Consider the following 13,174-nt stretch of genomic DNA (forward strand, 5'->3'; position numbering starts at 1 on the left):
CAAACTCCTGGCCTCAAGTGATCCACCTGCCTCGGCCTCCCAAAGTGCTGGGATTACAGGGGTGAGCCACCGCACCCGGCCCATCATTTTATTGACCAACACCTGAATCTTCTCTCCAGCCTGGCCTCCCCCCACCATGGCCATGAGCACCTGGGACCCCTCCACTTCTATGTGCACCTCCTTCACTGCGTGAATTTACCACGTCACCTTTCCAGTGTTACCACCTCACTCTCTCCTCTCCATTCTCTACCCATCACCGGCAAAAGAGGTGAGGGAAGGATATCTTTACAGCCTGGGTTGGCACTGGTTTGGCCGGGCTTGTTTCTCCCATCTGGCATCTCGGTCTTTGCATCTAGTGTGCATCTACCTCTATTTTGTCACTCCCACAAGGACAGGGGTCTTTGTTGGTGTGGTTCATAGATGCATCACAGATGCATCCCTAGCACCTAGCCCAGCACAGGCACACCGCGTGCTCTGCGTTTACTGAATGAGTAAGTCAGTATTAGGTGAAGTCAGGCCTGGTGCTGCTCTAGGGCTGCCCCTCCTGCCTCTGCCCACAGCAGCCACCAAGCCACACCCCAGCCCTGAACTGTTCACCTTCACCACCTCCAACTTCCTCCAGCCTCTGCCCAGGATTTGTTCCTGAGCATCGAGCTGCCGCCCTCACCTTTCAGAACCCAATGTGGGAAGCATCTCCAAGGGCACCACCCCTGCTCCCCTGCTGCTGGCTGCCCTCACCACTCAACGGCTTCTTGAGTCTGTCTCCCCAGAGCCAGAGCCTCCTGAAGCAGGGCTGCGTGGTGAGTCATCACGGACATGGGCGGGACCCCAGGTGTGGGGTTGCTGGCTGAGGGGAGAGGCAGAATGCACTCCCTTCAGAGGCAGGGCTAGTGAAGCAGCTCAGAGCTGGTCTGGCAACTCCAGCTGCTCCTTCTTTCCTCAGGGACAGCCAGAGACTAGCCATACTCTCCCACAGCCAGGACGGAGCAGACCTTAGAAGATGTTCCTGCTCCCAGCCATTCTGGCATCTCCAGAATGGGACAGGGACTGAACCTCACGATTCAGATCCCAATCCCCTGCCCACCTCCCACCACCAGATCCGAGGGAGGGCTGTGACCCTGATGAGAGGTGTATGTGGCTGGTGTCCACTGCCCTTGGGAGCAGGGACTGGAGGAGACACCCTTGCCTGTGGGAACAGCAGGGAAGATCAAACGTTTCTCCCTTGGATTGGCAAGGAGGCTGGCACTGGTTCAGCTGGGAGGACAGGGGCAAGTGGCAGAAACACAATGAGCCCTGTCCCTCACACAAGGCGGGGCCTGACTCCCTTGCAACCAATACGGAGAAAGCAACGTCCTTGGTGTTGGGATGGAATGTGGGTCCCTCCACTCCCACTGGGGTGGCTCCTGCCCCAGCAGAACAGCTCCAGAGTGGGCAGCTCTGGGCCCCCAAGTCTTGGTGAATATATCTTACATGAGAAGTCCCCAGCAGAGGGTTTCACAGAGACAGAGCTGAGCTCAAACCCCATGGGAAATTCTGGAATCTCGCATACACTTTAGCCCAGGTACAAAATCCAAGCAAAGAAGCAATTTTTTTATGTTTAATTTACAAAAGAGACCCCAAAATAATAATAATAAACTATCCAGGGCAAGGGAGTAGGGTCAGGCCCTCCCCAGCCCAGCTGTACCCTCCTTCCCCTCTGGCAGGGAGAGAAGGGGCCTCCCAGGGGACTTCCCCTCCCCCTTAGAACAGGGGGGTGCGAGCTGGTATGGATGCCCTCCTGGGCTTCCTGGGGGCTCTGCCCACTCCAGACTCCAGTTTGTCCACCCCCTGCAGGGTCCTACATGCCTAAGAGAGCCCTTGTGGTAGAGGCCAGCTTGCTAGGCAGCTAGGCAGGAGACCCCTACAAGGTCCAGGTAAAGGCCAGGGCTGCCAGAGCCAGCAGACTGGTGAGGTGGGACCCAGCCCAGGCCTCGCTGGCACCTCCAGCTGCCTGCCTATGGTCCCACTGGCATTGCTCACCACTCCAGCCCAAGTAGCACTGGCAGCGGAAGTGTGTCTGCAGGTGGTCAAGGTCGGCCCAACTGAGCTCCCCCACAGGTCGCAGCTGGGGTTCACCAGGTGCATGGCCAGGCACTAGGCGGAAACTGTTGGTGCTGAGATGCAGGAAGGTACTGGCACTGGGGTTGCGGCGCACACAGCGCCCATGGCCATGGCACTGGGCCCGGCTGCAATATTGGGTGGCCCAGGACACATTGACCACGTAGGGGACCAGCAGCCGTGTCAGGTAATCTTTGAGGTACTGGCAGGTCTCCTGGAGGCAGAAGACAAGGACCACAGGTCAGGGTCAGCTGCCTCAGCCCACAGGCCCAGATGGAAACTGTATCCACACTGTGATGACTATACCTTATTTTAACTGCACACATTTATACATTCAATCTGCACCTGAGCCACACAGTCCCTGCTCCTGCCGAGAAGTGGGTGGGGGCACAGACCGGAACCCAGTTGGGCAGATGGGGAAGGGCGGAACTCAACAGCTGTTCAGGACAGCATTTCCTCTTTCCTGAGAGCAGGGCGGGGGTGACCTCCTCCTGTTGCCACCAGGGATGCCTCAGGTGGGAGACAGACAAGGGGACCAGACTAGGATTGCCCACCTGAGGTTGGTAGCCAAAGGCCCTAACTCTCTGTCTGTCCCATAGACTGAGCTCTGGCAGGCTGGGTCTCGCTTACCGTGCTTGTGGTGTACCCCGCGTCGCCCCAGAGGATGACACCAGCTGCGCCCAGGGCCGCACTCTCGCCAATGGTAGAGATGAGGTCCATCTATGCAAGAAAAGGGATGGTCACTGGGGAAGACTGAGACCACAGGGTGACAGGAACAGATAAGGAGGGCAGGCCCCAGCCTGTTTCAACCTGCTGAACTCCCAGCTCAACCCCCTTTCACCTCTAGGCAGAGGCTCATTTGTTTTGCTTCCTTTTATTTAAGTCCACTTCCACCCCACTTTTGGGGCTCAGTTTCCCAAGCCAAGGGCACACTTGAGCCTAGGTGCAGCTATCAGGATGGATTCCAAAGTTAGAAGGCCTGGGCCCCAGTCCCAGCTCTGCTCTGGATTTGCTGGGAAGCTTTGGGCAAACTTCTCAGCATCGCTGTGCCTCGATTGTTCTCATCTGAAAAATGGGGATAATGATGTCACCCTTTCAGGTTATAGACAGAAATGATTTGAGGGGATGTGGAGCAGCCAATAAACTACAGGTATAGTCCTATAGTGGCCCCTGATAACCCAAATGTGCAGTGGATCCTCAAGGAAGGAGGAAAAAAGGCAGGGCCCTGGAGACACATACCTCACTAAGCCCCGTGAGCCTGCGGCTATAGGTGGGCCGTGTGAAGACGTAGACTGGGAGTGCATGGTTGGCATGGTGGGTGCGAGCCACACGAAGGGCCTCCTGAACACGGAAGCTCACAAAGTTGCGGCCATGGCGGGAGGAAGCGAGTGTCTCGTCCAGGTAGACAGATGGGAAGAGGGCCGTGCTCTCAGCCCACAGCCAGGCCAGCTGGTCATTGCGGGCCACCTCAACATCAGGGCACCGGCCTGTGTAGCTCTCCCAGTTCTGCACATAATCATGATTGTAGCAGTCAGGAAAGAGGTAGAAGCCCCAGAGGTGCCGGGGCCGCACTGCCTTGACATAACGCAGTGTCTCCAGCATGAACTGCTGTGCTGCGAACTCAAACTCATATTGTGCCTGTTTGACTATGCGGTCTGGAGGCCAGTCAGGGTGACGACTGGCCACTAGCTGGCGTGATAACCGGCGATACACATCTTTGTCCTGCCAGTTGCGCACCCACACAGGTCGCCAGTCCTCCCAGTCGATGACCGCCAGCCCCGCAGACTCCTGTGTCCGAATGTAGTGCTCCACACGTTTCTGCAGCATCTTCCGGTGTGCCCAAAGGCTGACATTCTGTGGCACACCACCATGCACAGACCTTCCGGCAGAATCGAAGCGTGGATACAGGCCTAGACGGTCGCGGTAGAAGATGGTAATATTCTGGTTCACAAAACCCTCATTAGGTGAGGCCTGCACATCAAAGGCATTCAGGTCCAGTGGCACCTTGAGGCGTGGGCCACAGTCCTGTGTGGGCACGTCCCACGCTACCACAAAGGGCCGGCCAGTGAAGATGGGTGGTGCAGTGGGCTTGAGCTCCATGGCCCATGCCACCGCCAGCACCAGGGCCAGTGTAACGGTGGGGCCTGGGCCTGCCCGCATGCTGGGGGCTGCAGGAGGTGTCACCTGCCTGGCACCAGCTTAGGAACTGGAAGAAGGGTGGGGGAGAACAAGTCAGTCTAGGGAATACTGGAAGTGCCCACCTTAAGCCCATCTATGCTCCTAAAGCCCATGCTGTGTGGGGGCACTGTGCTCATGGCTGTAATACGTTTGAGAGACCACAGGCCACTGCAGGGCAGACAAGGCACCCTGGGAACTCACTGCCAGAAGCACAGGGCTCTTTTCTGGAGCAGGTAGCCTGTGGCTCGGCACAAATCTCTTATTAGGTCTGTGACCCTTCTAAGAACTAGATAATTTGGGCTCACCAGTGTCACATATATGCCTGCATACCATCCAGTACATGGTTTCAGAGAACCCTGAACCCCTGATGCCCACCCTGTACACCGTGAAGAACCCTTGATCCAGAGAAACGACAGCATTTGGGTAAAGCAGGGAACAGCTCGTCAAGAGGCTAGGAAGCTGGAAGGAACGCTGCCGGGAGGCTTCTATCCGTGTAACACTCGCCCGGCAGAAGAGTGAGGCTGTCCGGACTTTCTCTCGAGCGCTGACACTCTCCCGGCTTGGAGGAGGCCCCGTGGGGACAAAGGGGCAGCGGACCTCCCACGGCGGCGCCGGCCGACCGGCCCTTCCCTCCACCGCCACCGGGAATGCGCGCGCTCGCCTCCCCCGCCCGGCCGCTCAGGGCTAGAGCGCGCTCCGCCGGGTCTTTGTGCGGGACCCCGCCCCCGCCCCACACGTGGGGCCTGCGCCCGGTCGGGTGGGGGTGGGGTTTCTGGGACGCCTCTCCGCGAGCACCCCCGGGGATTCAGACCCCAGCCCAAGGGGAGAGAGCCGCCAGGTTTGCACCGCCCGCCCTCACCTCGCGCGGGGCGCCACCGGGACCGGCGCCAGGGCCACCGCCATCCCGGGCCCAGCCCAGCCCGCTCCGGCCGTTCGCCCAGGCGCGGCCCGGCTCAGCGCCTCTGCTGGCTCCGCCCCCAGGCACGCTGGCCCTTTAAGACTCCAGTGCGGAGGTGGGCCCGGGACTGGATTTGCGGACGGGGCGGGAAGGTGTGGTCCACCTTTCTCGGTGCCGGTGCCGCGTTTCGGGCTCGAAGAGCCCCAGGTCCTCTGCAGAGGGACGTGGCCGCCCATTTGGGACCTAATGCCCCTCTGAGCCGGGCTTTCTGTGGGAGTCTCAGCCACGAGCGCCAGTCAGCCTGAAATGTTCCCCCTGCAGCCCGAGGCCGGTGGTTCAGTCCTCCCAGCTCCGCGGCGCCGCCAGCCCTTTAAAGAGACAGTGTGAGGGACTAGGCAGGGAGACGGGGAGGGGGGGGGAATAGGAGGAGGCGTTGCCCCGTTCGGCCATCAGGAGGTGCTGTGGTACTCCGAGGTTGGCAGGGGGCAGCACCAGATCTGGCTCTGCACCCCCTAACGTAGACGCCAGCCGTGGGGCCCCTTTGTGTGGAAAAAGGGACTTTGACCTGAGGCGACCTCTGGTCTCCTGGAGAGTAATGCCCCGCCTCCCACGAATCAGGGGCCCCCTTCTCAGGTCCGCCGTCTAAAGGGAGGCCCCGCCCCCTGCCAGACTGAGGGAAGGGGCCAAGCACCGCTTCTTAGCCGGCCCAGGAAGGGCCGAGGCAGTCGTTATCCTGGCAGCCCGGCTCTGGGTCGCGGCGTGGCCGGCAGGGTTGGGGGCAGGGAAGCTCAGAGGGGTCTAGGAGGTTGGCCGCCCCTCTCCCTGACTCGCATCAGGGCGGGACAGTCATCCCTGAGATCCCGTCCTTTTCTGCCCAGTCTCTGAGGTCCTTTGGGAGCCCGGCTCCCTCTCAGCCCCGAGGAGGCCCCCATTCCTTGCAGCAGTTTCTGGCTGGACCTCCGAGAAAGCCAGCAAGAGGGGTCTCCCAGGGCCTCCATCCCGTATCCAGCGCCCCCAACGCTCCACAGGCCTCTCCCGGTGGGGGGCAGGCTTAGACCCTGGCGAGCCCCGTGCGAAACCACCTCGGCTCTTCCTAGGTCCGCTCCCTTGTGCGAGACTCAACTCCCCGAAGGGCCCGCGTCTGCGCCACCAGCCCCTAACCCTCCCGGGCGCCAGGAGAGGGAGGGAGTGCAACTGCGAGCGCATCTGTGGGGGTGCAGACCAGCCGTCTGCGCTGGGCTCACCTGTGTGGGAGTCCGTCGGCCCAGTAGGTCGGTGGCCTCCCTCCTTCCTGGGGTGAGCCTCTCCAGCTAGGCTACTTGCGCCAGCTGCTGCCCGTTGGGCAGCTCGCCGAGGACTTGATAAACCCCATTCCCTCCCATCCGCTCCCGCCTCCCATCCCAGCCCTTTCTCCTCACTTCCTGCTGCCCCCTGAGAGGAAAGGGCCAGGAACAGGCGCGGGGGAGGAGATCGCCTTGACCCTGTCTCCCTCCAGAATGCCCTGCTGGCTGGCTGCCCTCCCCACCCTTCCCGAGTAGGATCTGGCCCCACCAGCTGCGCCAGGTGACAGGAAGGCTATGGGCTCAGGATCAGGTGCCAATCTCCCCCACACCCACAGCTTCCAACACTAGGGAACCTCTTCACTCCTTCCCTAGGATTGGGGCCCATCCTCAAATCCAGTAGGGTGTAAGAGGATGGGGTCAGGTGGTGGTGCTTTTGGGAGTCAAAATACTTGGGGGTCGTTCAGCTGATGGTCCCCCAGAGCAGGTGCCCAAGAAGGGAACTAGCCTTGGGGGGAGGGTCGGGGGGACTTCCAGTAGCTGAGTCCATTTTTTTCCACTGAGAGCTTCCGCATCCTGTGTGACAGGACAATGTGTTAGTGAGTGTGACTGTGTGGGTTGGGGAGGAGGGGACGGACTGGGAGGGTTCTGCAGAGTGCTTTCCTGCTGGAGTTCATTCCTGGATGGATTTCAGAGTCCACTATACAGAGTAGGGGGCTCCTTACAACGTGGATGAGGAAAGGGGTATACTCCTCTGGGAAGGGTGTTCCTGTGGCTGGCCCTAGGGAGGACTGCAGAAAGGTTCCAGCAGACCTCTCCAGGGGTGCAAATCTACCTACCCTCAAATCACCCAGAGCCAACCCCTCATCAACCCAATGGCCCAATGCCCAGGAGCCTCTCCCCCAACAGAAGGCTGTGTGAGGGGTAGGTGAATACCCAGGAGTCTGGCCCTGAGGACCAAGGAGTCCAAGACATGGTAGGGGAAGGTGCAGTGTCCCTGTACCACTGTGCTGGCTTCACAGGGGCCAGAAGCCTTGAAAGCTCCATGGGTGGGGACCCCCGGGGAAACAAAGGCTAGGCCAGACTGTCCCAGGGCAGGGACACTTCCTCAGGCAGCCAGCAGGAAGGAAGTGAGCACAGCCCAGCGGGAGAGAGTGGGGAAGTGTTGCCTGACCCCCATTGTTTCCAGTGATGGGGTCAGCTGGGTAGGCCCAGCACAGGGAGTTCCCTCAGGCTGGGACAGTGGTGGTAGGAGACAGGATGCTATCTGGCATGGGAGAGCTCTGGGCCTTGAACAGCCAGTAGAGGGGGACCATGGAGGATGACAGGGCCTCATGTTTGGCATCCTATGGGGGTATGGGGAGGCACCCCACAGAACTGCAAGTCCAGGCTGGATATGGTGATCCTGCCCTAGCCTTGACAAGTTCAAACCTCCGAAAGACTGGCAGACCAGCTCCCTACACTCAGAAGCCTGTCCCTGAAATCTCCCCTCTTTAACTGGGAGTTGGATTGATAGTCAAAGCCTAAGCCTAGTAGAGAATCTGCCTTATAGCAGCCCCTGAGAAGTGCAGGCAGAATGACCACAGTGGGCAGCCTGCAGGTGATGAGAAGATGGGGGCAACAGACAGCAGGGGCAATACTAGTGGGCCGAGCCTTGCTTGCTGAAACAGAAGCCTGAGCTCATTCTCCCATGGTGTCCACAGGCAGGCCTCAGAGGAGGCACATGAGTTTGGGTTGCTGAGCCTGGCAGTAGGCCAAGGGCGTGGGGACACCTATCTGGCTGCTGTCCATTAAAGCTGGGCCTTTGAGGTCCATGGGGGTCAGGCCATGACCCCACTTAGGGTCAGCTAGCGATGCTACAGCTAAGACAGATATTCCAGAACTATCTTGGGTCACACTCTCTCACCTTAGATCAGGCAGGTGGGGCCAATCCTTAGTGAAGTATCCCAGGGCCTTCTGATTCCAAGGGTCACCACCACATGGATCACAACAGATAAATGAGTGCCCTCCCACCCTGCAGGGGGCCTGCAGTGAGGTCTGTGTGAACACACAGCCACCTGCTGGCCACAGTTGGGATGGCCACAGGCTGGGCTCAGACTTACCCTTGGGCTTTGCTGGTCATAGGGGGCCTGCCAGAGTCCTGTGCCAGGCCTACCTATTGAACCCAGGTGGTAGTCTAGACACTGGGTGTCAGAACCCCCACAGGATGCCACTCTCATGTGCAGGATCTACAAATCATTTTATTGAAATTGAACAAATAACACAACAGTCTTCCTAAGCTAGGGGCCATCCTTCCCAAGCCATTTCCCACATTCTAGAAGCACAGAGCTTGCACAGTACTTAAAAAAAAAGTCACCTCTATATAGAAATCAGACTCTGCCACGACATCATCATGGACTATTTACAAACCTTCACATTATAAGTATTCCTTTTATGGTTTTTCCCTCCTTTCTTTCCCTACCCAGGGGTTCTAGTGCTTTCCCTTGACTGATCCTGAAGGGGTGGGGGTTACTGTAAGGGAGGGGGTGGTAGGCTACTCATAACTACTGGCACCAGCCTTAGGGTGTTGTCCCTTACCACAAGGTGGTGAACAGTCCCCTCCCAATTGGAGGGGTGGAGGATTTGGTGCAAAGCCATGGGGATTAGACAGAATAGGTGGGTTGGAGTAACTCCCCATAGGCACAAGCATCCGCAGCCTGTCCTGACCCCAGCCTGCACTCTCTCAACTCCTAAACTGGGGGTTTGGGGTGGGGGGGGCAACAGTTAGTTGCAGTAGGGGGATCAGCCCAGCCCTGGGTAAAGGCAGAAGCCCCCACCCAGTCCCCACTCCTATCAATAGCCAGCAAACTGTCCATCCATCTGAAGGCGGGAACAAATGGCAGGTAGGTCGGAAGAATCAGGCTGGCACTGCCCCCAGCCTCTGTCCAACACAGGAGGAATCGAGGTAGCTGAAACAATGGCTGAAATGCTCTGACTAGGGGTTAAAAGGGAAGTGAAGGAAAGGAAGTTCCTACTTGTATACAGTGCCCACAGCCTAGGGGCTGGAAGAAGGCATACCTTGCTTGTAAAGTGCTGTAGCCTCTAGCAGGGCTAGGCCCCAGGCAAACTTGGAAGAAAGCAGACCAGGCAAGGAACCAGGTAACGGGCATTCCTGACTGGTATATGCCCTGCTGTGCTGCTTGCAGGGGTGGCTTGGGAGAGTGGGGTGCTAACTCTGCCATTAGCCTTCACCACCCACCAACCACCTCTTGTCCACACACAAACCAACACCCAACCAATACTGCGGGACTGACCCGCTCACAGCTGAAGGTTATGGGCCAACGGAGTTTATTCAGGGTTGTGGCCCCAGCCTGGGCTCCTCAATGGAAGCCACACCTTGATTGAGCCTGGGAGTTTCTTGCTGGGGCAGGGGGTGCTTCTGTCTGCCACCTCCCAGGGTCACACCTCATAGAGGATCACAGGGAAATCCACGTGGATGCGGGGGGGATCCAGCTTCACGATGCCCTGCCATGGAAACAGAGGCTAGTGAGGGTCAGCTCAGGGCCTCTACTTCAGGAAGCTTCCTTGTTCCTCCCAGATCCCCCATCAAAAGCCCCCACCATGACAACAGATCCCATCTGGGTCCACCTCCACACGCTTAGTGTAGGCTCTGTGACCACTGCCCAGCCCCTCACCTGAGGAATCAGATTCTTATGCACTCGCCTCAGCTTGGCCCGCTTCTGCCCGTTCTTGGTGACGATTGTCTCCTCATAGAACTCGTGAGCCAGATCCCCATCCTCATCATAGAACATAGAGCTGTGTAGAGGGAGAAGGGAACAGGCTGGGCTGGAGCCCCACACCTGGGCATGGCAAATGTCACAGGTCACAGGGAAGTCTGTGGTCTTCCCAACCCCAATTGGGAAGAAAAGAGGATAATATGCCTGGAGAATCCTTTTTTTAAAAAAATTTTTTCGAGACAGAATCTCACTCTGTTGCCCAGGCTGGAGGTGCAGTGACGCGATCTCAGCTTGCTGCAACCTCTGCCTCCCAGGTTCAAGCAATTCTCCTGCCTCAGCCTCCCAAGTAGCTGGGACTACAGGCACGCACCACCACACCCTGCTAATTTTTTGTATTTTAGTAGAGACGGGGTTTTGCCATGTTGCTCTGGCTGGTCTCGAACTCCCGAACTCAGGCAATCCACTCGTCTTCATCTCCCAAAGTGTTAGGATTACAGGCGTGAGCCACTGTGCCTGGCCTGCCTGGAGAATCCTTTGCCTGGGGTTTGGGGTCTACTAGAAGAAAGTGGGAAGTGAGGTGATGGGTGGGCAGTGCTACTATGTCAGACCCCCAAGAAGAGAGCCCACACCAGAGCACACCATCCAGGCAGCCACCAAGGCCAGTTCTCATCATTGATTTGTTCAGCAAGGGCAGCCATTCTAATATCAGGACTTTGCCTTCACCCAGGACTTCTAGAGTGGGCAGGGTGGTGGCCTCGGCATGTTGGTCTCACTCCAGAAGATGCTGCTGGCCCAGTGTCAAAGACTGAAATAGCAGAAGCCTAAGCTAGGAAGAAGCACAAAGGAATGAAGGCTGTGTCTCCCTGACCCCACACCCCAGGTGGCTGGTGAATTGCCACTGTTGGGTCTTTCTGGTGTCTACAGCCAAATCTCTAGCACAGGGAGCACCCATCTCCAGGAGCCCACTAGAGCCAAGCCAATCTGGTACTCTTGTGCGGGCCTCTGGGAGACTGGGCTGGGGGTTGGGTGGGTAGGTCAGCGCTCTGGATCTGGAGAACATAAATGGGTGAGGGTCTTTTTTCCTCAGCCTCACCCCCAATACTGAGGCCTATCCCTGCTTTCCCAGCCACTACCCTCAGAGGTTCAGCCCCACTACTGTCAGGAAAAGCAGCCTAAACAGAGGGTTATTATCCCCTTGGAATAACTGGGGGGAAAGGGAGGCTAGGACCCTTCAGTATGCAGGCTGAGCCGGAAGGGATGAAAGGAAGAGATCTTATGGAGGTCTTATGGAGGCCCTAGCTTAGCTTTACCGTGCGGAAGGTCTGCCCAGTCACAAGCCTCAGGCCCACTCTTCCCTAGGGAGACTTTCAGAGTGGCCAGGCCGCCAGACCACTGCCCGGCTTTCTCCACCCCTAGCTCCAATGAGGCTCAAAATATGGGGGTCGTCCTGGCTTGGCTGTAGTGGGGTACAGCGGTGGAAGTTCCCCTGTGGCGCGGGACGCCTGGCCGCCCGCCTGTTCCCCCCGCCAGGGTGGAACCCATGCCCTTACCCGCGGCGCGTGAATACGAAGGGGGGCACAGCTCGGCCCCGAGGCCGCACCAAAGCTTGCTCAGCTCCTGCTGCCTCTGAGCCGCCGCCTCCGGCCGCCGAGGCGAAGGGCCACAGGCCCCGAGCTTTGGACCCGCTGGCGCCCATGTCAGGGCCGCCGGCGCATGGCGGGCCCCGTGGCCGCTCTGCTCACAGCGCACTCCGCACCACCATAACCTGCCCCAGCCGCTGATCGCAGGTGCCGCCGCCGCCGCCTTCCGCAGGCTCGGCTGTCTCCACGGAAACCTCACTTCCGCTTCCGCACGCTGCCACCTCTGATTGGCTGTTGCTCAAGTCGTGGGGGCGGGACCAATGGCCGCCTTTAGATGCTGGGCATCCCAGCATGCGTTGCGAGATCCCAGGTCCCAGCAAGCGCGATCTGACCAGCTGGGACAGCTCCCACCGAGGAAAGTGGTGGCCGTGAGTCCTCCCGGTCTTTTGGGTGTATTTGGCGGCTCTGACGTCCCCCAACACCTGAGTTCAGGCCTAACAGGACTTCGCAAGCACCAATCCTCAAACCTGCACTTCAGGGCCTAAGGCCAGACCGTCGGGTGCCCATCTGGCTTCTATTTTCACAGCTGTATTTTTGCGATTGCCACGCTTATGTGAACTAACCAAGTTGAAGGAAAATTAAGGAACTGGCCAGATTCACATAGTTACATTCAGTTCTGAAGAACTTCGAATTCAGTGTTTTCAAACCCAGCAGAGTCCATGCTTAATGAAAGCAGGAATTGTTAACAGCTATACCCTCGGTATCACGAGCAGTGTCTGGTCCACGGTGGCAGCTCTGTATTTGGTGAAGGGGTTATGCCACACCTTCTCCCAGAGCGTGGTGTGTGTGTTGAAGGGATGGTTTCTCGTGTTTTTTTGTTTTTTTTTTTTGAGATGGAGTTTCACTCTTGTCGCCCAGGATAATGTGCAGTGGCACGATCTCGGCTCACTGCAGCCTCCGCCTCCAGGGTTCAAGCGATTCTCCTGCCTCAGCCTCCCGAGTACCTGGGATTACAGGCATCTGCCACCATGCCGGCTAATTTTTTTGTATTTCTACTAGAGACGGGGTTTCACCATGTTGGTCAGGCGGTCTTGAACCCCCGACCTCAGGTGATCCACCCGCCTTGGCCTCCCAAAGTGCTGAGATTACAGGCCTGAGCCACTGCGCCCGGCCTTTTTTTTTTTTTGAGTTGGAGTCTTGCTCTATCGGAGTGCAGTGGTGTGATCTCCACTCACTGCAACCTCTGCCTGCCGGGTTCAAGCGATTCTCCTGCCTCAGCCTTCTGAGTAGCTGGGACTACAAGCGCCCACCACCACGCCCAGCTGAATTTTTTTTGTATTTTTGGTAGAGATGGGGTTTCGCCATGCTGGCCAGGTTGGCCTCGAACTCCTGGCCTCAAGTGATCTGCCCACCTAGCCCAACCAA

The 13,174-nt window shown here is 58.2% G+C and overlaps 2 protein-coding genes across 4 annotated transcripts; both read right to left on the reverse strand.

The window, feature by feature from the left end:
* Window positions 1–1,582: 1,582 nt before the first annotated feature.
* Window positions 1,583–6,666, reverse strand: HYAL2 (hyaluronidase 2). 3 transcript variants are annotated; one of them, XM_019023230.3, is made up of 5 exons: window positions 6,418–6,544; window positions 5,135–5,541; window positions 3,337–4,303; window positions 2,728–2,817; window positions 1,583–2,311 (listed from the first exon to the last, which is right to left on the reverse strand). In XM_019023230.3, exons 3-5 carry the CDS (start codon window positions 4,255–4,257, stop codon window positions 1,901–1,903), a joined length of 1,422 nt encoding a protein of 473 aa, XP_018878775.1. In that variant the 5' UTR covers window positions 4,258–4,303; window positions 5,135–5,541; window positions 6,418–6,544; the 3' UTR covers window positions 1,583–1,900. The 3 variants fall into 3 exon arrangements, with proteins under 3 accessions (XP_018878775.1, XP_004034242.1, XP_063559888.1); XM_004034194.3 differs by lacking the exon at window positions 5,135–5,541 and having other exon boundaries at window positions 6,418–6,666; XM_063703818.1 differs by lacking the exons at window positions 5,135–5,541; window positions 6,418–6,544 and adding an exon at window positions 4,651–5,094.
* A 2,007-nt stretch (window positions 6,667–8,673) lies between these two features.
* Window positions 8,674–12,037, reverse strand: TUSC2 (tumor suppressor 2, mitochondrial calcium regulator). The gene is made up of 3 exons (XM_004034200.5): window positions 11,720–12,037; window positions 10,128–10,248; window positions 8,674–9,957 (listed from the first exon to the last, which is right to left on the reverse strand). The coding sequence occupies exons 1-3, from the start codon at window positions 11,863–11,865 to the stop codon at window positions 9,892–9,894; spliced, it is 333 nt and encodes a 110-aa protein (XP_004034248.1). The 5' UTR covers window positions 11,866–12,037; the 3' UTR covers window positions 8,674–9,891.
* Between the last annotated feature and the right edge of the window lie 1,137 nt (window positions 12,038–13,174).

Source organism: Gorilla gorilla, chromosome 2, assembly GCF_029281585.2.
Source record: "Gorilla gorilla gorilla isolate KB3781 chromosome 2, NHGRI_mGorGor1-v2.1_pri, whole genome shotgun sequence".
Classification (NCBI taxonomy): Eukaryota; Metazoa; Chordata; class Mammalia; order Primates; family Hominidae; genus Gorilla; species Gorilla gorilla.